The sequence below is a fragment of the Oryzias latipes genome, chromosome 10 (genome assembly GCF_053564925.1).
Source record: "Oryzias latipes strain Hd-rR chromosome 10, Olatipes_Hd-rR_3.1".
Lineage (NCBI taxonomy): Eukaryota > Metazoa > Chordata > Actinopteri > Beloniformes > Adrianichthyidae > Oryzias > Oryzias latipes.
Window position 1 is genome coordinate 20,143,656 of NC_136246.1, and position 15,665 is coordinate 20,159,320.

Consider the following 15,665-nt stretch of genomic DNA (forward strand, 5'->3'; position numbering starts at 1 on the left):
ACAGCCATGGCGTCCTATAGGCTGAGATCTTCTACGCCCACAGACATACTAGGAAACGTTGGCATAAGTGCCATTTACCTAAAAACATATTGCTATAAACAAGACTACAATTGATTGACTAAATTAAGCAAATGTAAACTTTTAAAGAAATGTTTTAAACAACATCAGCAGAATTATGTACAAATTAATCATTTATAAATATATAAAAAATGTATGTATAAATGTTCATAAATGTGGAAATGCACAATTTATAAAGTACAGAATGATGCCTAAAAGAAAAGATTGAATCAAATGGGACTGTGTTGTGTGCTTTATCATTACATTTAGGTCTAAGTGTACAGTTCTAAGGTTGCACATTGGGAACAGTCATCCCCTCCTGTTCCTCCTCCTCCTCAGCCAGAACACACAAACACATGCAGCCATTTACACTTTAGAGTTTAAGGTTCCTGTGGGGCGGTCCCAGTGCTGCGTTCATGGCCCCAGCCGCGCTCCGGCTACTATTGCGTCACCAAAAGTCATGGATGAAGTCTCAGCTGTGAGCAAACACGCTGCTGTCTCTTTTTTGTCTGCCAGATCGTCGCCCCAGCAGTAAACTCATCCTTGAATCTGTGAAGGGATCCAGCCGGGAGAGGAAAAGGAAAGCATCGGCAGGTTAGTGTTTCTGCTCAGCTTTAAAAAAGGCTGTTTTCCTGCTCGTGAACACCACAGCAGCTGACCAGACTGAAGCTAGGAATGTCTGATGTCAAATCCAAAGATGAAAACGTTTAAAGATCACTATTACACTTCATTTGTTGTTGTAGCAAAGGGGGCAGTTGCAAACTAAATCTAAAACATGAATTTAGACTAAATCAATCTATTTGATTGAACAGTGTTGGTTTTTTACTGAATATGAATCACTGCTGTCCTCATTACACATCTTTGAGTTTTACTCAGAAAAGAAGTGTCAAAAAAACAAACACAGATTCTCAGATGTTGCCTTCAGGAAAAATAAATACAAATAGCCCTTTTAGATGGGCTCTGCAGTGGGCAGAGGCTGATATGCAAGCTGTCATATTTACGACAGTAACCAGATACTCGTGTTCTATTTAAGGCGGAACAGGAAAGATGAAGGAGTTTGCCGTTGAAAACACAAGTCTGAAGGGTCTATTCTTTAAGGTTTTGTGAGCCTAAGCAGCCGATTTTTTCTTTCGTGTTTGGTTTAACCTGAATAATGATTTAAATCTGGATCTTGTGGTGTGATGTAGATTTAAATCCGGCTGATCGCCACCTCCTGATTTCTGTCAAAATGGACCCAGGGCCGGGAGATTTTCCAGGTGAGGCTGAAAATCAAATGTAAAAACTAATAGTCTCCCTAGAATGGAGTATTTCTTGTGTTTTTTCAGCAAAAAAAAAAGCTAATCGTCACCTTTTTCTCTTTACTCAGCCATTGAATCAGGCATGCCCTCTGGTTTTTGCACGCCCTTATCACCAGCCATCGGTCTCCGACACAGTATCCGGTATGACGAGCACATGGACATTCCCATGCATTCACCCCCTCCTGACATCAATGTAAACACCCAATGGAAAGACCCCATCATCCCACAGCACAGGTTCAGAGGCAGAGAAGAGGTGGGTCTCAGTCTGTTTGTTTTTTTAACCCCTATTGTTGGTACTGTACATGACCTTGCAATTCACTGCAAAGTAGCTTTGATTATGTAACTTTGTAACATGATGCTATTGCTGCAAACCTGTGTGACTAGGAAGGTCAGAAAGACAAGAAGGCGTTGATGTTTGAGGGATTTGCACCGCCAAAGTCACCAGTGCCAGTCGTGAAAGCCAAAGCCACCTCTTTCATGAGCTCACTTATGACCAGTAAGTTAACCAAATGAAAGCATCATGGATTAATCATGTTTATGTTTTTTGTTGCAGAATTATGGTGCATTTTTGCAAAGAGAGGTTGACATAACACCAAACCACTAACAGTTTAGAACAGCTGCTTTCTTGAAATTGTATTTTTCAGAATGGGTTCTAATCAAGAAGAGAGAAAAAACACGGGAAAGCAAATCAACTAGACCTTGGATTATCGCGCTTAGATAAGCACCACCACCTCCGCACTAAACTGTGTTTACGGACCAGATATTTTCCAACTTTTTGTACATAGCTTTTGCCAGTATCTGTTATCTGCTGGACAGTTTTCACTTTCGCCACCTTAATATGGTGGAGAGGTTTGACAGCTTAGGGGGTCCTAGGAGCTAAGTTAGTTGTCTGGGACAACGCGCCTGGTAGGGTCTCCCTACAGGCAGACAGGCCCTAAGTAACACACTAGACAAAGAGCAGTCCAGAATTCCTTCATGCGTAATGACAATGTAGATCTCTTGGGTTGACCCCACTGCACCTGGTGGCTGGGGCTTTTACCACAAGCCCTGGTTGGGCCCAGCCCGAAGTGATGATGTGGGATCATTCCCCCTAGGGCCAACCATCTGCAGGAGAGCTCAAAAGTTGTTGTGCTTGTGTTCCCTTTAGAGCAAACCCAGGAGAATCTAGATATGTTTGAGCACAAGGCAGGCCTAACAGACGACGCTTATTCACCACACAAGGGCCTCTCTGCTGAAGAGACCCATTTCCATCGACGAGCAGATGCAGTTTCTGTGAGTATAGGGAAAAATAAAGAACTCGGTAACCCAAAAGACGACTGCTCAAAAAACTGTTTTGTGCCTGGATTGTTCTCTGCTGTTTTGATGTTCACCAAGGCAAGTATGACATCACAGATTTCCTGAAGTAAAAACCTGATAAAAACAACCATTTTACAAAGACTATTTATACATGCACTTTATTCTGCAGATGAAACTTGGATGGTTTATAAAAACAAAAAACAAAAAAACACGTTTTTTAAATGAAAATGTGTTTTAACGCAATGCATTGTGGTCTATTTTTTTTCCCGGGATTTCTGTGAAATTTCTAGGGCACTGTAGATTCAGGCAAAATGACAAAGGCACTGTATAGTTCACTTAGTAGTGAGCAGTAAAGGAATTCAGACAATATGTGTTTATTAGACAAAGAAATGTCACCCATAAGTAACGTCCTACACTGTCAGAAAGAAATATTGCCACAGATCCTCAATCCAAATGACTACTTCCAGTTAAAGCTCAACAAATTATGTTTTATATAAAACAACATTTGTTGAAACTTTATTTATTTACACTTTTTAAGCGCGTAAACCGCATTTAGCATTGTATCACTTGAGAAGCTTCTTGGTAAACACATTATGTAATGAGCTATGTACTTTCTAGCTTTATCAGCACTGTTGCCAAGCAACGCCCTTACAAGAACAGCCCCTCCCTGTTTTCTCAAACGGACCAATCAGCGTGGTCCCCACTGTAAAGGCCTTCTGCCCTCTACACGGTTTGAGGTTTATCCGAAAGGAAAAAGAATTGTCTATAAAAAAAACGAAATATGGACAAAATGAAAGAATCCATCCAACTGAGGCGTCAAAGAAAGCTTTTCATAAAAAGGTATGGATAAAAAAATGGTTGTTTGTTGGCTGTACTACGGTCGAGGTCGTTAGCAACCTAGCCTAGCTAGCTAACAGCTTTGGAGATGTTTTTCGAACACAAACTGCTTATAATATGATGTGTTTTCTTTATTCAAGCTCTGTTAAATGTCGTTACTGGAAAATTAAAAATGATTGAGTCGTTACAAGTGAATGATATTTACGTGGAGGTCAATGGCTTCGTAGTTACTGTAGCCGCATAATATGTCGCTTAGCTGCACGAAGTGTTGAGGCGAAAAGCTATAGATAAGGATGTATAGGAAGTGTGTTTATATTCAGGTGAAAGGCCGTTTGTTGCCACACAAGTTTGGCTCAAAGTCGTGCTACTTACTTACTGCCTGAACTCAATGACACTGCTGTTATTGGCTTGGTAAACCCAACGCTAAATGTCATTAGGTCAGGAGACGGACATAGACTCTTTGTTCTAGAAAACGTGTCATTCCTAGAATGGTTGGAATTTTATGTTCTTTCCCTTAAGCGATCCTTTTTTTATTTTTGTTTTGTTTAGATTGGTTTATTCAATTAGTTTTGAGGAGAAAACAGCGTTAGAAATAAGAGGGGGGGGGGGGGCAACCTGGCAAGTAATATTTGGTTGTCCTTCGATACCAATATTCAACAGCAATGAAACCTATTCAGATGTCAGTACTTGCATCTTTCTTTATTTCTTCTATACATCTAATATCAACTGCCTCTTATGATGGACATTTAAAAAACTCTTTAAATATTAAAAACAAACATTTGACTAAATCATCTGGTTACACAATTTACATTTCCATGTAAATCAAATACTGTTATGGTCAAGTGAATATACTTTATCTTACCCTATAATATATCAGAAAATTGATTACATTAACCAACACTGTAAACTAATGGGTATTTTTAAAATTTAGAACCTGTGAATGGACTGGGACTAGTACTGCATTCCAAATATAAAGTAATATTTATATGTGATGAAAAGTTATAATATGATATAACATCTATTTCAAATAAACACATGTGTAAATGATGCCATGTTTACATTGTCCGCTTCAGTAGCAGTAAAGACTAATATCCCTGATCTTTTAAACAAGACATGCAGGTGCAATGTTGTCCTTTTGTGATGTCTTCGGGCGTACTCGGTTCGTTCGGAAGTCACGTGACATCGTTCGTGTACAATCAGTTTTATCTTAAAAAGTCGGATGTCGGTTTCCCAAAAATAAAAAGTAGAAAATACCAAAATGTTGAATAAAAGACCAGGTTGTTACACGGACAACCATCAGGTTCATTTTTGGTTGTCCTCCGTGAAATCTAGTTGTCTCGGACAACAGGATAACCGCCTAGTTCGAACGCTGGAAAATATTCCATCAAAATATGTATTACTTGTGTGTGTGTTTTATAGGATTGAATACAAACTATGTACGATGTAAACTTTTTATTTATTATTATTATGCTCTTTATTTAGTGTGGTTATCTGGCTTATCTGGTCATGTGCTTTTGTTTGGTCACTTTGTCAAATGTTTTTCTAAGTGGTTCCACACTTTCTTCCTCTTTTTTGTCCTTTAAAGCACATTTTTAAATACACACAAAGATCTCAGACGGTTTATGGTTTCTTAAGCTTCATCTATGTTTGTTTGTGTAGATTTCTGATCTGCAGCTTGAGAAAAAACATTTGGAGAAACTTACAAAGTGTCCAAAGATTTCATAATTGTTTTTGTGTGTGTTCTGGCTGAGATCCAGCTGCAACAATGGATTCTTAACAGTTTTCTAACCTACATAATAAAAGCCAATAAAGGCACTTTGTGTGATCATTTGCATGATGCACACTGGACTGAGTCGAGAGCAGAATGTCCTGTATTATTATGGAATGCATTTGGTTCAATATATGGATGGGAACATAGCTGCATGACATGGAAACTAAACTTTAAAAATCCCTCTCCAGAAGCGGTTAGTATCCTAAACTAGAATGCTAGGCTGGCTTTATTTTGTTTCTAGGTTGTTGTTGTTTTTTTTTAGGGTTTTCTTTGTGTTTTTCTTTTAGAGATTGTTTCCTGTTTAGTCCTGGTTAAATCTCTATTGTTCAGCTTTTTTCTCCCCATGACGCAGGAACAGCCTAAAAGCACAGATGGCCTGTGATGCAATGTGCTGTCTTCGTTTATAGTCTGCAGAACAGTCTTTTATATCAGGGACCAACAAATATTTTAGGGCTATTGTTAACACACACAAAAAACACATTTTCTGACTTTCTTTTTTGAAGTACTCCTAAATTTAATGGAATTTTTTTGTGCAAGTGTTTTATTATGTTGTTTACATATATTTTTGTGTCTTTTTCTCTAAGCAGAAGTTGAGAATGCCAAGTGGGGACTTCAAGGAGGACAGGCTTACAACATCAGCACAATCCACTGCGAGGGGCACCCCTCCAGTCACCCCTTCTGTTACCCCCAGTGTCACCCCCACTGTCAGTCCCCTCTCATCGCCAGTTGTTCATCGAAGGTCAGCAAAATAATTTAAAATACTTGATCAATATCTATGAATGTATTTTTTTTTAAACATTGTTTATATTCTCTTCTGAATGTTGATGCAGGAACTGGTTCCACCTCAGTTCGGCGCCTTTTCTCGCTCTTCCAGAGCCTGACAGACGCCATCCGAACACAGACATGGGGGGAAACGAGGGAGGAGGTGGAGGCTTAGACAAGTGGAGCTTTTTCGGAACTCGGTCGGTGGTGCACAAGTCCCCCACTGATCCGGGCTCCGAAACCAGCACAGGTGAGGGACTAGCGTATAGCATAAGACCTCTTTTTAAACAATCTGGTTAATCTTTCAAACGGAGTCCTTTTAGCAGTTAAAATACTGTTTAAAGTTGAAGCAGATGTTTATTTTTTAATATTAATCATCTGGTTTTGGGTAAAAACTCGCCTGTCACCCTCCTCTCTTGCAGGCTTCTCACTGCAGTCGTACTTTGGCCTTCAGAAGTCCTCCACCATGGACGGCACCAACAGCCAAATCACTCTCAAGGTCGACGAACCCCCCAAGCCTGAAATACCAGGCTCTGATAAGCGAGTCCCCCAGCGGCCGCACAAGCTCAAGCCTCGGGACATGAATGTTTTAACACCATCAGGCTTTTAAAGTGCGACCAAGAGCCCAGATATTCTTCCATCTAGAGTTCAGCTCATTCCATCCATGGGGTTAATCATTTCCAGTTCTGTTGTCTTGGGCTTCATCTACCTTCCTAAGAACTCCCTATGACTGAGAGGGAACCATCCTCGGTGTTAGTCGGCCTCAACGATGCCACTTGGTCATTGGTCCAAAAGAAAAGTAAAAAAAAAAAAAAAAAATCTGTTTGTCCCTTTTGAAGAGGAATTACCAGTATTTTCTGTTCACTTCACTGATGAACATTTCTCTCCTTCGTCACAGTACGTGACGTGAAATACGTCGTCAGTGGCTGGAAAACTAAAGCTGACCACATATTTCACAGTGCCATTCATTTTCTGAGTTTTACCATTTCATATAAGCTAACTCATTTACTGTTGACTTGTGCTTTTCAGTCAGCATGCAGCGTAGTGTGTGACTGATTTTGTGCCTGGTCTCGCAGGGTGAAGTGTTTGGGTTTTTTCTTTTACGCCATCGAAAGTTTTGCTCATGTTTTGATAATGTGAAAGAACATCCTTAATTATTCTTGTTAGCAAGGCCTGACTTCCTGACATATATTTTTTAAAAGCGTTGCATTAGCTGTTTTCATATTTGTCTACTTTCTAATGAGCTTTGTGTTCCAAATAGCAGGTTAAACAGTTTATGTTTACTATTCCAGAGCATTACAGTGTTGGTTCAGCTGTGACAGAATCAGAGAGCGTATTTTCCTTTTTCTTTATAGATATTGTTTTATTGTTATTGAGGGATCCAAGGACTGAACTATGCTTTTTCTCTGGTGAAAAATGATTTTCATTAAATTATTGCACAAGGGACTTTCCCCAGTTTTTTCATCTTAAATAAATCTGTCAACAACTACAATTTGTTTTGTTGTTTTTTAATATTTGTTGCATAATGCAAAGAGAAATGTATTTAATCTTTTAAATACATATTTTTTAAATCATATTTTACAATAGTTATTGAAGAGGCATGTAAAATAGTTGATTTTTGTCATTCCATTAACAAAATCTAGTAGTAGTTGTCACAGCAAAGTTTGAAAAAAGTAATTCCCAACATGACCAGAAGATGGCACTGTTTATCCAGTACATGTTTGCATTCATCCTCACTGCTGCTGCACACAAGTCTACAAATTCTAACAGTAATATATTGGACTATACCTTTTAGACTTCATCTATCAGATTAGATTAATATGTTTAACATCTACAATAGATCCATTTTCAGAATTTTAAAGAATTTGAGATGTCACATCTATCACTTTTTTTCAAAGATGCAGTCATAACGTTTGCGGTTTAAAATGCTTTATTAAAATTATTTAGTTATATCCTTCTGACTATCAGAAAATCATAACTACAATTCCCAGAGCTTTACTCCTTCAGATTTGGTGTCATTCAAAAGCCCCAAATGCTTCATGTTAATAGTAAAATAGTATGCAATGGTTAGGAGACATTAAGGTTTAGAAAAAGTCGTCCACAGAGGACAAATTTGCACTGCTGGTAATCAGGAGGATAAGGAAACGTGTTTGTTTCAGGTAATTTCATATCTAACCAGCGGGACTCACTAATGGGAAGGCAGCGTCCTGTTTGATGGCCAGTGTCCTCTTTACACTCACCCGCCACTTTATTATGTACACTTTATGTACACGAGTTGGACCCCCTTTTGTCTTCAGAACTGCCGTAATCCTTTGTGGTAGATTCAACAAGGTACCGGAAACATTCAGAGAGTTTGGTCCAAATAGACTTGACAGCATCACACAGTTAGATTTGTTGGCTGCACATCCATGATGCCAATCTCCCGTTCCACCACATCCCAAAGGTTCTCTAATGGGTTGAGATCTGGTGACTGTGGAGAACATTTGAGTCCAGTGAACTCATTGTCATGTTCAAGAAACCAGTCTGACATGATTCCAGCTTTATGACATGGCGTATTTCCTACTCGAAGCAGCCATCAGAAGATGGTACACTGTGATCAGAAAGGGAAGGACATGGTCAGAAACAATACTCTGGTAGGCTGTGGTGTTGGAACCATTCTCAATTGGTATTAAGGGGCCCAAGTGTGTAAAGAAGAAATTCCCCCACACTATTATACCACCACCAGTCAGTCATCAGACCAGACAAGGTTTTTCCAATCCTCTAATGTCCAATTGTGGTGATCCTGTGGGAATTGTAGCCTCAGTTTCCTGTTCTTAGCTGACTGATGCGGCACCCGGTGGGGTCTTCTGCTGCTGTGGATCATCTTTCAGTTTCTGAAATACTCAGACCAGCCCGTCTGGCACTAACAATCACGACACGAGGTCAAAGTCACTTCAATCACCTTTCTTCCCCATTCTGATGCTCGGCTGGAGCTGCAGCAGATCATCTTGATCCTAAATGAGTTGCTGCCATGTGATTGGCTGATTAGATATTTGGATTAATGAGCAGTTGGACAGGTGTGCCTGCATAAGTGACCAGTGAGTGTTTATGAAAGAAGTAACAGAAGAATTTCGTATCAGACTATACATGATTAAATCTTTAAGTTATCTGAATCTTGTTTTTTAATGAAAAAAAGTCTCTGTATTTAACATCATTTTCATTAATTATATTTTTATGTCAAGGAGCATCCCAAATGTAGGTAACACTATTAAAATGATTAATGTTCGCTTCACTCTTCATTTTCAGGCATGTTCTAAAAAAGAAGTTAAAGGGGGGATTCAGGACAAGGAGAAGAAAAATGAACACAAAATTGAGGAAAAGGATTAATGCTGGAAATAAAAGAGTCAAATTGAAACAAGCAAAGAAATCTGGTAAACTGACAGAAAAAAACCTTTAAGTTGTGGTTCATTTATTCACAGTATACTCAGTTTCAGCTTTGCATTGATAAGACTGTTCTGCTGCAGAAAACAGCAGCACAGCAACACCAACTAGACTGTGGCTGAGTAAGTCTGGCTGGGAGGGTAGGGCACACCAAGGGAAAATTAGAGAGCTAAGGGTGGAGTTCCTGAGCAGTCTGGGCGTTCCACCCATGCTTCTCTCTGCAGACTGGATGTGACGACATCGTGCGTCTCCTGCCCCCGCTCTACTGTGAATCCACAAAAATCATCTCAGCTTACTCACATTTCTTTTTTCTTTTTCTTTTCGCAATCTAAAGCACCACCCAGCCAAAGGGACCAGAGCCAAACCAAAAACCCCAAAGTCTGTGTCAAACCTTCTATCTCAGTCATTTTTGTTTTTATGAACCCGTCCGGCCGGATTCTTTTAAACTTTTATTCCTCATGGTCCTAAAATGACACCATGCAGATTCGTCAAACTGCCAACTCTTTAACTGGAAGCAGCCCTATTGTTCCTGGATGAGTTTACTCCCCAGAATCACTCTCAGGTATGCTGGTGATAAGGTGTCTGCAAAAAACTGTTAATCATTTTCAATAGTTTAAGGAAGAATTTTATTGAGTCTTTGAAGGAGTTGGAGAATCACTTTATGTCAGGGTCACACCAGGAGCGCCCCGTGGGGCGGCCTGCCTGACCCCAACACAGTTTTTTTGCTGCAGATATGGATTTTTTTTAATGTTTCTTGTCATTATCCAGTCCATGGAAGTTTCTTGATCTTTGTGTCTGAAGGCAACCAGGATGGACTTCCTTCAACAAAGTGATAAGATAAGTCTAAAAGCCCCATCAGACCATCAGTATTTATTAGGATAATACCCTTCATTTTTAGCTCTCAGGCCATGCAGGCTTATCTCTGAAATTATTAATGATGATGCACGCAGAGAAGTCATGGGGCGGGCTTGAAGGGGGTAAATGCTGCGTTTGACTCATGAGCACTAAGACCACATCTGGTACTGGTTCTGAGACATCTGGGACAGTGTTGAACCGAAAGTACGTGAATCTGGAATAAAACAGCATAGTGAGCTTTTTCAAAAGGAGGGTTGCTGCAAATCCAAGAGCTTCCAAAACACAAACAATTTAAAACCTAAAACTCCATGCTATGGTTTAAATGCTAAATTGACCAGAAACACAGTCCGGCATGGTGGCGGATGTGTGATGATTAGTCCTTATTCTACAGTCCACTGGGTCTGGAAATCTTTGAGTTCTCCACAAGAATGTCAAAATTAATTTAAGTTAACTAAAACAGTCTGAGCTGGATAGAATTCGGGTCAAGCCATAAGAGTTTATAACACTGACTTAAAAAATATAAAACAATCGAGATAAAGCAACGACGCAGTCAAAGTCCAGAGTTACGCTGAAACAATTCCTGTAAACCTTGATGAAGGTTTTAGGACGGAAGGAGGGCCAAACCCCAGTGATAATGTCCACAAAAACTGATTGACTGAGTTGTAAAGTAACGCAAACCAAAAGAGGAGATTTTTCAGTTTTTTGGTAAAAGTTGTGCTTCAAGGTCAAAGGTCTTCAAGTGCACTGATCTTTGGCACGGTCTAAGGGAAAAGGGGGGGATCAGTTTTCAAAGAACCTAAGAATATCATCTGTTTCAGACAGTTATCCAGCCTCAGACCAACAACCCACTGGTGTCCCAAACTTCCCTGTGCTGGCTGCCTCCCCCCCTTGTGGTCGCCCTAACACAAAGCAGATGTGTTTGAGGAGAATCCCTCACAACGGTATGTGAGCAGTCCTCTAAAGCCACATCCGATCCACGGACATACTCTTTCCAAGACTCCACACGCCTGGAGAGCTGCTGATGTCTGACCCTTAAGAAAAGCAAACACACAAAAACACAGTTTAAACGTGCGTCTGCGCGGGCCAAACCCAGTTTGTTTCTCGGATTTGCTTCCATTGGGGATCAATTAAAGATTGTGCAACTGATCAAAGTGCATCATGTTTTTCTAATCTAACCAATCCACATTGGTCAACACGATCTTGTTTTGGTGGAACATTTGTGCGGTGTAGACATCATTTGGTGGTTCATTTGGATGACTTCACCCACCACCAAACTCTAGCTCAGAGAATAAAGGTTTACATTTCAAAAGATAATGGATGAATCCACGAAAAGAATGAAAGCAAGAATTTCGATTTCCCCATTATTTGAAATCATCTTAGTCATTACGCAACCTTTGATCTCAAGAGTGTATATTGTTATATAACTGTGTCACCACTGATGTTAATCTCTTTTGCTGGATGGGAGGGTTAGTTTTTTTCCGTTTTTTGTTTTTGGGGGGTCTCAAGTCAAGGCTCACATTTTCATCTCCACAAATGAATGAAAGAAAGAACACTGGTCATACAGGTGTTGATAATAGGAAATGTCTCCAGCTGCAAGGGCAAAGGAACCATCAGCAGTCAGGGGAAGCTCAGGAGCGGTGGTCCAAGTCCCACTTCAAGAGATTGTTCATCAATTAAACTGGTTAACAACTCAACACCTGATCCTCTGAGAACTGACTCCTCCCTCGTCAGGAACTTTTGGTAGTCAAGAGACAGAAACTCAGATAAGCAGTGCCAGGAGTTACCTTTCACCGAAATTCTGATTTCTCTTTTTTGCAAACCACAACTTTGAGGTCATTTCAATAAATAATAAACCATAGTTTACGTAAGCATTACACCCCCCCTCAGTGTTTCTCTCATAAAAGTCCAATCAGACTATCAGAGTTATGTAGGATGGTAGTTATTGCTCTGATTGTTTCTTTGGCATGAAATCAAAGCTTTGGCAGGACCTTTGCACTTAGTAGAGGCAGACGGAACTGGAGCAATGATAAGACTGAGAAAATACTTAAAGTGGACAACTTGGAAGGAAAGGAAACCTGTTTGTTCTATGGAGTCAACAAATCAGTTTGGTCATGTTGGGTCATTAGAATAGTTTGTTTTCTAAAAATGTGATTTTTTTTTTATGTAGATATTTTGTTTATTGCAGATAAAGATTGTGTCTCATTAATTGAAAAAAAACCAAGATTAATGCAGAATTCAAATATCTTCACATATTCTGGTGTAAAAAATGCAAATATAATATAATTTTGATTATAAATTTGAATTATTTTTAAATGTAAAAAGAAATTTCTTGTACAAGAACAATTAAAATTTAGAAAATGCATTGATGTGATGGTGTGAAAGAAACCTATCTGGGGTTTTTTACATGGTCACACACCAATACAAATTTACAGAAAGTGTTTTAATAAAATGTAATTGAAACTAAACAAAAGACGACCCACTCTGATGAAAATGGCGTTTTTGGTGTTATTAACATGTTCTTGTGGAATTTTTCTACTGATGAAGGACTTACATGAAGACAATTAAGCTTAAGCTTCATTCGAACTTCTAATGAACTCCTGCCGCTCTGCAGAAACTATGTCAGAAAAACATAGTTTTCTCTGATTTTAGCACAAAAAAACCGGCATAGACATGATTAAAAGACAACTGGGAACGCTTTTATAATAGATCAAAAGATGATCAAAGTGGGTCTTTAAATCATCAAGATCAAATAGAAGTTTAGCTTAGTAAACAATTATATATATATATATATATGTAATTGAACAATTATGCATTGTTCAACAATATTGACTTGCCTTATAACATTTATAACATTGTAAAAACGACTCTATCAAAAAAAACAACAGCAATAAAAGATTAAATGATCAGTTCGATACACAGTTCAACACAACCAGTAAAACGTAGCAAACAGAAATTTTCAATAAAACAAACAACCTTTTCAAAATAAAACTTTGTTTAGATTTCTTTGGAAAGGCTTCTTTGTTTTTTTTCAATGAGCAAGGAAACTTAATTTGTCTTGAAAACATTATTTTTACTTATTAAAATGGAGAAAAAAAACAATCACGTGCAAAATGAGCCAAATCTGTAACAGCAATAAAGAAAGCTGCTCCATTCCAGTGATATTAAACATCATATCGCCTGTCCGTCCTGGGGGAGGATGACTCCTTCATGTGGGCACCCCTGAGGTTTCTTCGTTTTTTCCTGTATCCGTTTGTTTTAGGAGTTTTTCTTTACCGCAAAGTTAGTTCAATCTAGTATTTTCCTATTGAATTCTTTGTATTTATGATCCTTTTGATTTTATGTTGAACTTTTTCAATTACCTATACAAAGCCCATTTGACGACTGTTGGTGTGAATTTGGGCTATACAAATAAAATTGAATTGAATTGAATTGAATATCATAAAACCTCAGTCTATGGTTGATTATTAACCAGTTTCTGGTATCCAGTCAGTTCACTTTAACAAGGTATCGTTCCCTCACCCCCCCACCACCTAGCGCTCCAGGAGCTGGAATACCTTATTTGATTTGATTTATAAAAAGCGTGAGGGACGTCTACAACGTTTTTCTCTGGAAACAATCCATCCATCCAGCAATCCATCTTGTGTAGCGGTTGCATCCTGTGTGGGGTCACAGGGGCTGCAGGAGCTGATTCCTGTGACTTTAGGGGGAAAACGGAGAACAACATGGATGGTTCTCCAGTCCATCCCAGGGCCAGGCTCAAATCATTCCAAGGAACCCACCTTTTCATGAGCTACTATGATCTTTGTAAGGATTCAGCAAGATTACCTTGAAAAAAAGGAGATTTGATGGTCAAACTGATGATTTTGAACAACAACAGAGAAAAACTCTCCCAAAAACTGTTGTAGAGAGAGGAAATGTCCTTTCAGGCATCTGTATCCCTTTTTTATTTCTTTCACAGTGTTGCTCTGGGATGTCACTAAATCCACACAGCTGCAATCAATTTATATTTTGATTACATTCACAAGAGAAAAAAGGTAAAATATTTTTGTGAAAAACTCTAAAAATAACCATCTATCTTCATCTCTGGGGTTTTTGGAGCCTATCGCAGATATTTTAAAAATAATTGAAATAAGATGCTTGCAAAATTCATGCATAACAGTATGAATAGAATGAAAAAAACCATGTTGTTAGTCAGAGATCTTAATTCCAAAGAACTGAACAGATTTTCCTAGTAGTGTCCTGATAATGTTGTTCGTGTAGAAACTGTCCAATCAGAAGACTTCGTTAAGGTTGTCAATTATTTGCTCATATTTTATCAAGAAAAACCTGCAGCCGTTCTTGGTAAACACGTGTCAACCCAGATTAAATTGAGGATTCTCATCATCCAGCTACCTTGATGACCGAAAGGAAAAAAAACAGTTCGATTGTCCTCTTTTTTATTTCATTAAAAGAGCAAAAATTTCTGTTTCAATTTGTGTAATCATAGCCAACAGTTCAAATGAAGGAAAGAGTGTCTGCAAACAAAAACATCAGAACAAACCAAAACTAAAATAATAACTGACAGGGTCATTACAGTCATCTGTCTGCATGTTTTTTCAGCAAATCTCTGTGAGAATCTGGATTATTTCTTCAAAAACACATATGAACTTTCATAAAAATGAAGAATTCTTGCATTAATTCTTTGTTCTGGTTTAACTTGACATCAAAAGTTTCCATGCGTTGAGTTAATCCTTCATTTGACATGTTCCCAACAAATTTTACGTATTATAAAGGATTCATGCAGAACCAAAGAAAAACAGCTGTCTTAACCTTTCTTCTTTATAGATAATAAAAAAAAAACACATAAATAAGGCATAAAGTCACTACCTGCCCAGTTTTAGCTCAACTCATTTCAGGAAGGCGAAGGTCGTGCTACTGGATTTATTTTAGCGACTGTATGAAACACTTTTTTTGTGTTTCTCTATATGGAAAATAAGTTTTCATAACTTTGTAAAAAAAAATAACATTTTCTCATGATATGACAATGATGAAAAAGCCTATATGTGGTGGGATCAGTGAGGGAAAAAAAGAGATACATTAAAACAAAACAAAACTTGCTTTATTCTTTATCATATTTTTAAATTGCAAATCTCACATCTTAAAATACAAAAGATATATATATATATAGAGAGAGAGAGAGAGAGAGAGAGAGAGAGAGAGATCTATATATCTATATATCTATATCTATATCTATATAGATATAGATATAGATATATATTCTCTTTAATAATTGCTTTACTGTTTAAATTAAGCTTAAGTGGTTTCTGAAGACAAAGACCTTTTGGCTCCGGCTCTATGAGACTATTGCTCTCATTTGAAGCATTACTGTA

General features: G+C 38.3%; 1 protein-coding gene across 2 annotated transcripts; it reads left to right on the plus strand.

The window, feature by feature from the left end:
- Positions 1-455: 455 nt before the first annotated feature.
- LOC101160668 (putative monooxygenase p33MONOX) lies at positions 456-7,513 on the plus strand. Of its 2 annotated transcripts, none has more exons than XM_011480255.4 (8): positions 456-651; positions 1,245-1,313; positions 1,424-1,608; positions 1,740-1,851; positions 2,503-2,627; positions 5,844-5,998; positions 6,090-6,271; positions 6,444-7,513. In XM_011480255.4, exons 2-8 carry the CDS (start codon positions 1,286-1,288, stop codon positions 6,629-6,631), a joined length of 975 nt encoding a protein of 324 aa, XP_011478557.1. In that variant the 5' UTR covers positions 456-651; positions 1,245-1,285; the 3' UTR covers positions 6,632-7,513. The 2 variants fall into 2 exon arrangements, with proteins under 2 accessions (XP_011478557.1, XP_004073363.1); XM_004073315.5 differs by having other exon boundaries at positions 5,847-5,998.
- The last annotated feature ends 8,152 nt before the right edge of the window (positions 7,514-15,665 follow it).

What these genes read in the sequence shown, in the direction of transcription:
- LOC101160668 (XM_011480255.4), top strand. Translation starts at nt 1,286, where the DNA reads ATGGACCCAGGGCCGGGAGATTTTCCAG. An exon ending in GGTTCAGAGGCAGAGAAGAG is followed by an intron (nt 1,609 to 1,739) that starts GTGGGTCTCAGT and finishes CTGTGTGACTAG; the next exon opens with GAAGGTCAGAAAGACAAGAA. An exon ending in GACGAGCAGATGCAGTTTCT is followed by an intron (nt 2,628 to 5,843) that starts GTGAGTATAGGG and finishes TTTTTCTCTAAG; the next exon opens with CAGAAGTTGAGAATGCCAAG.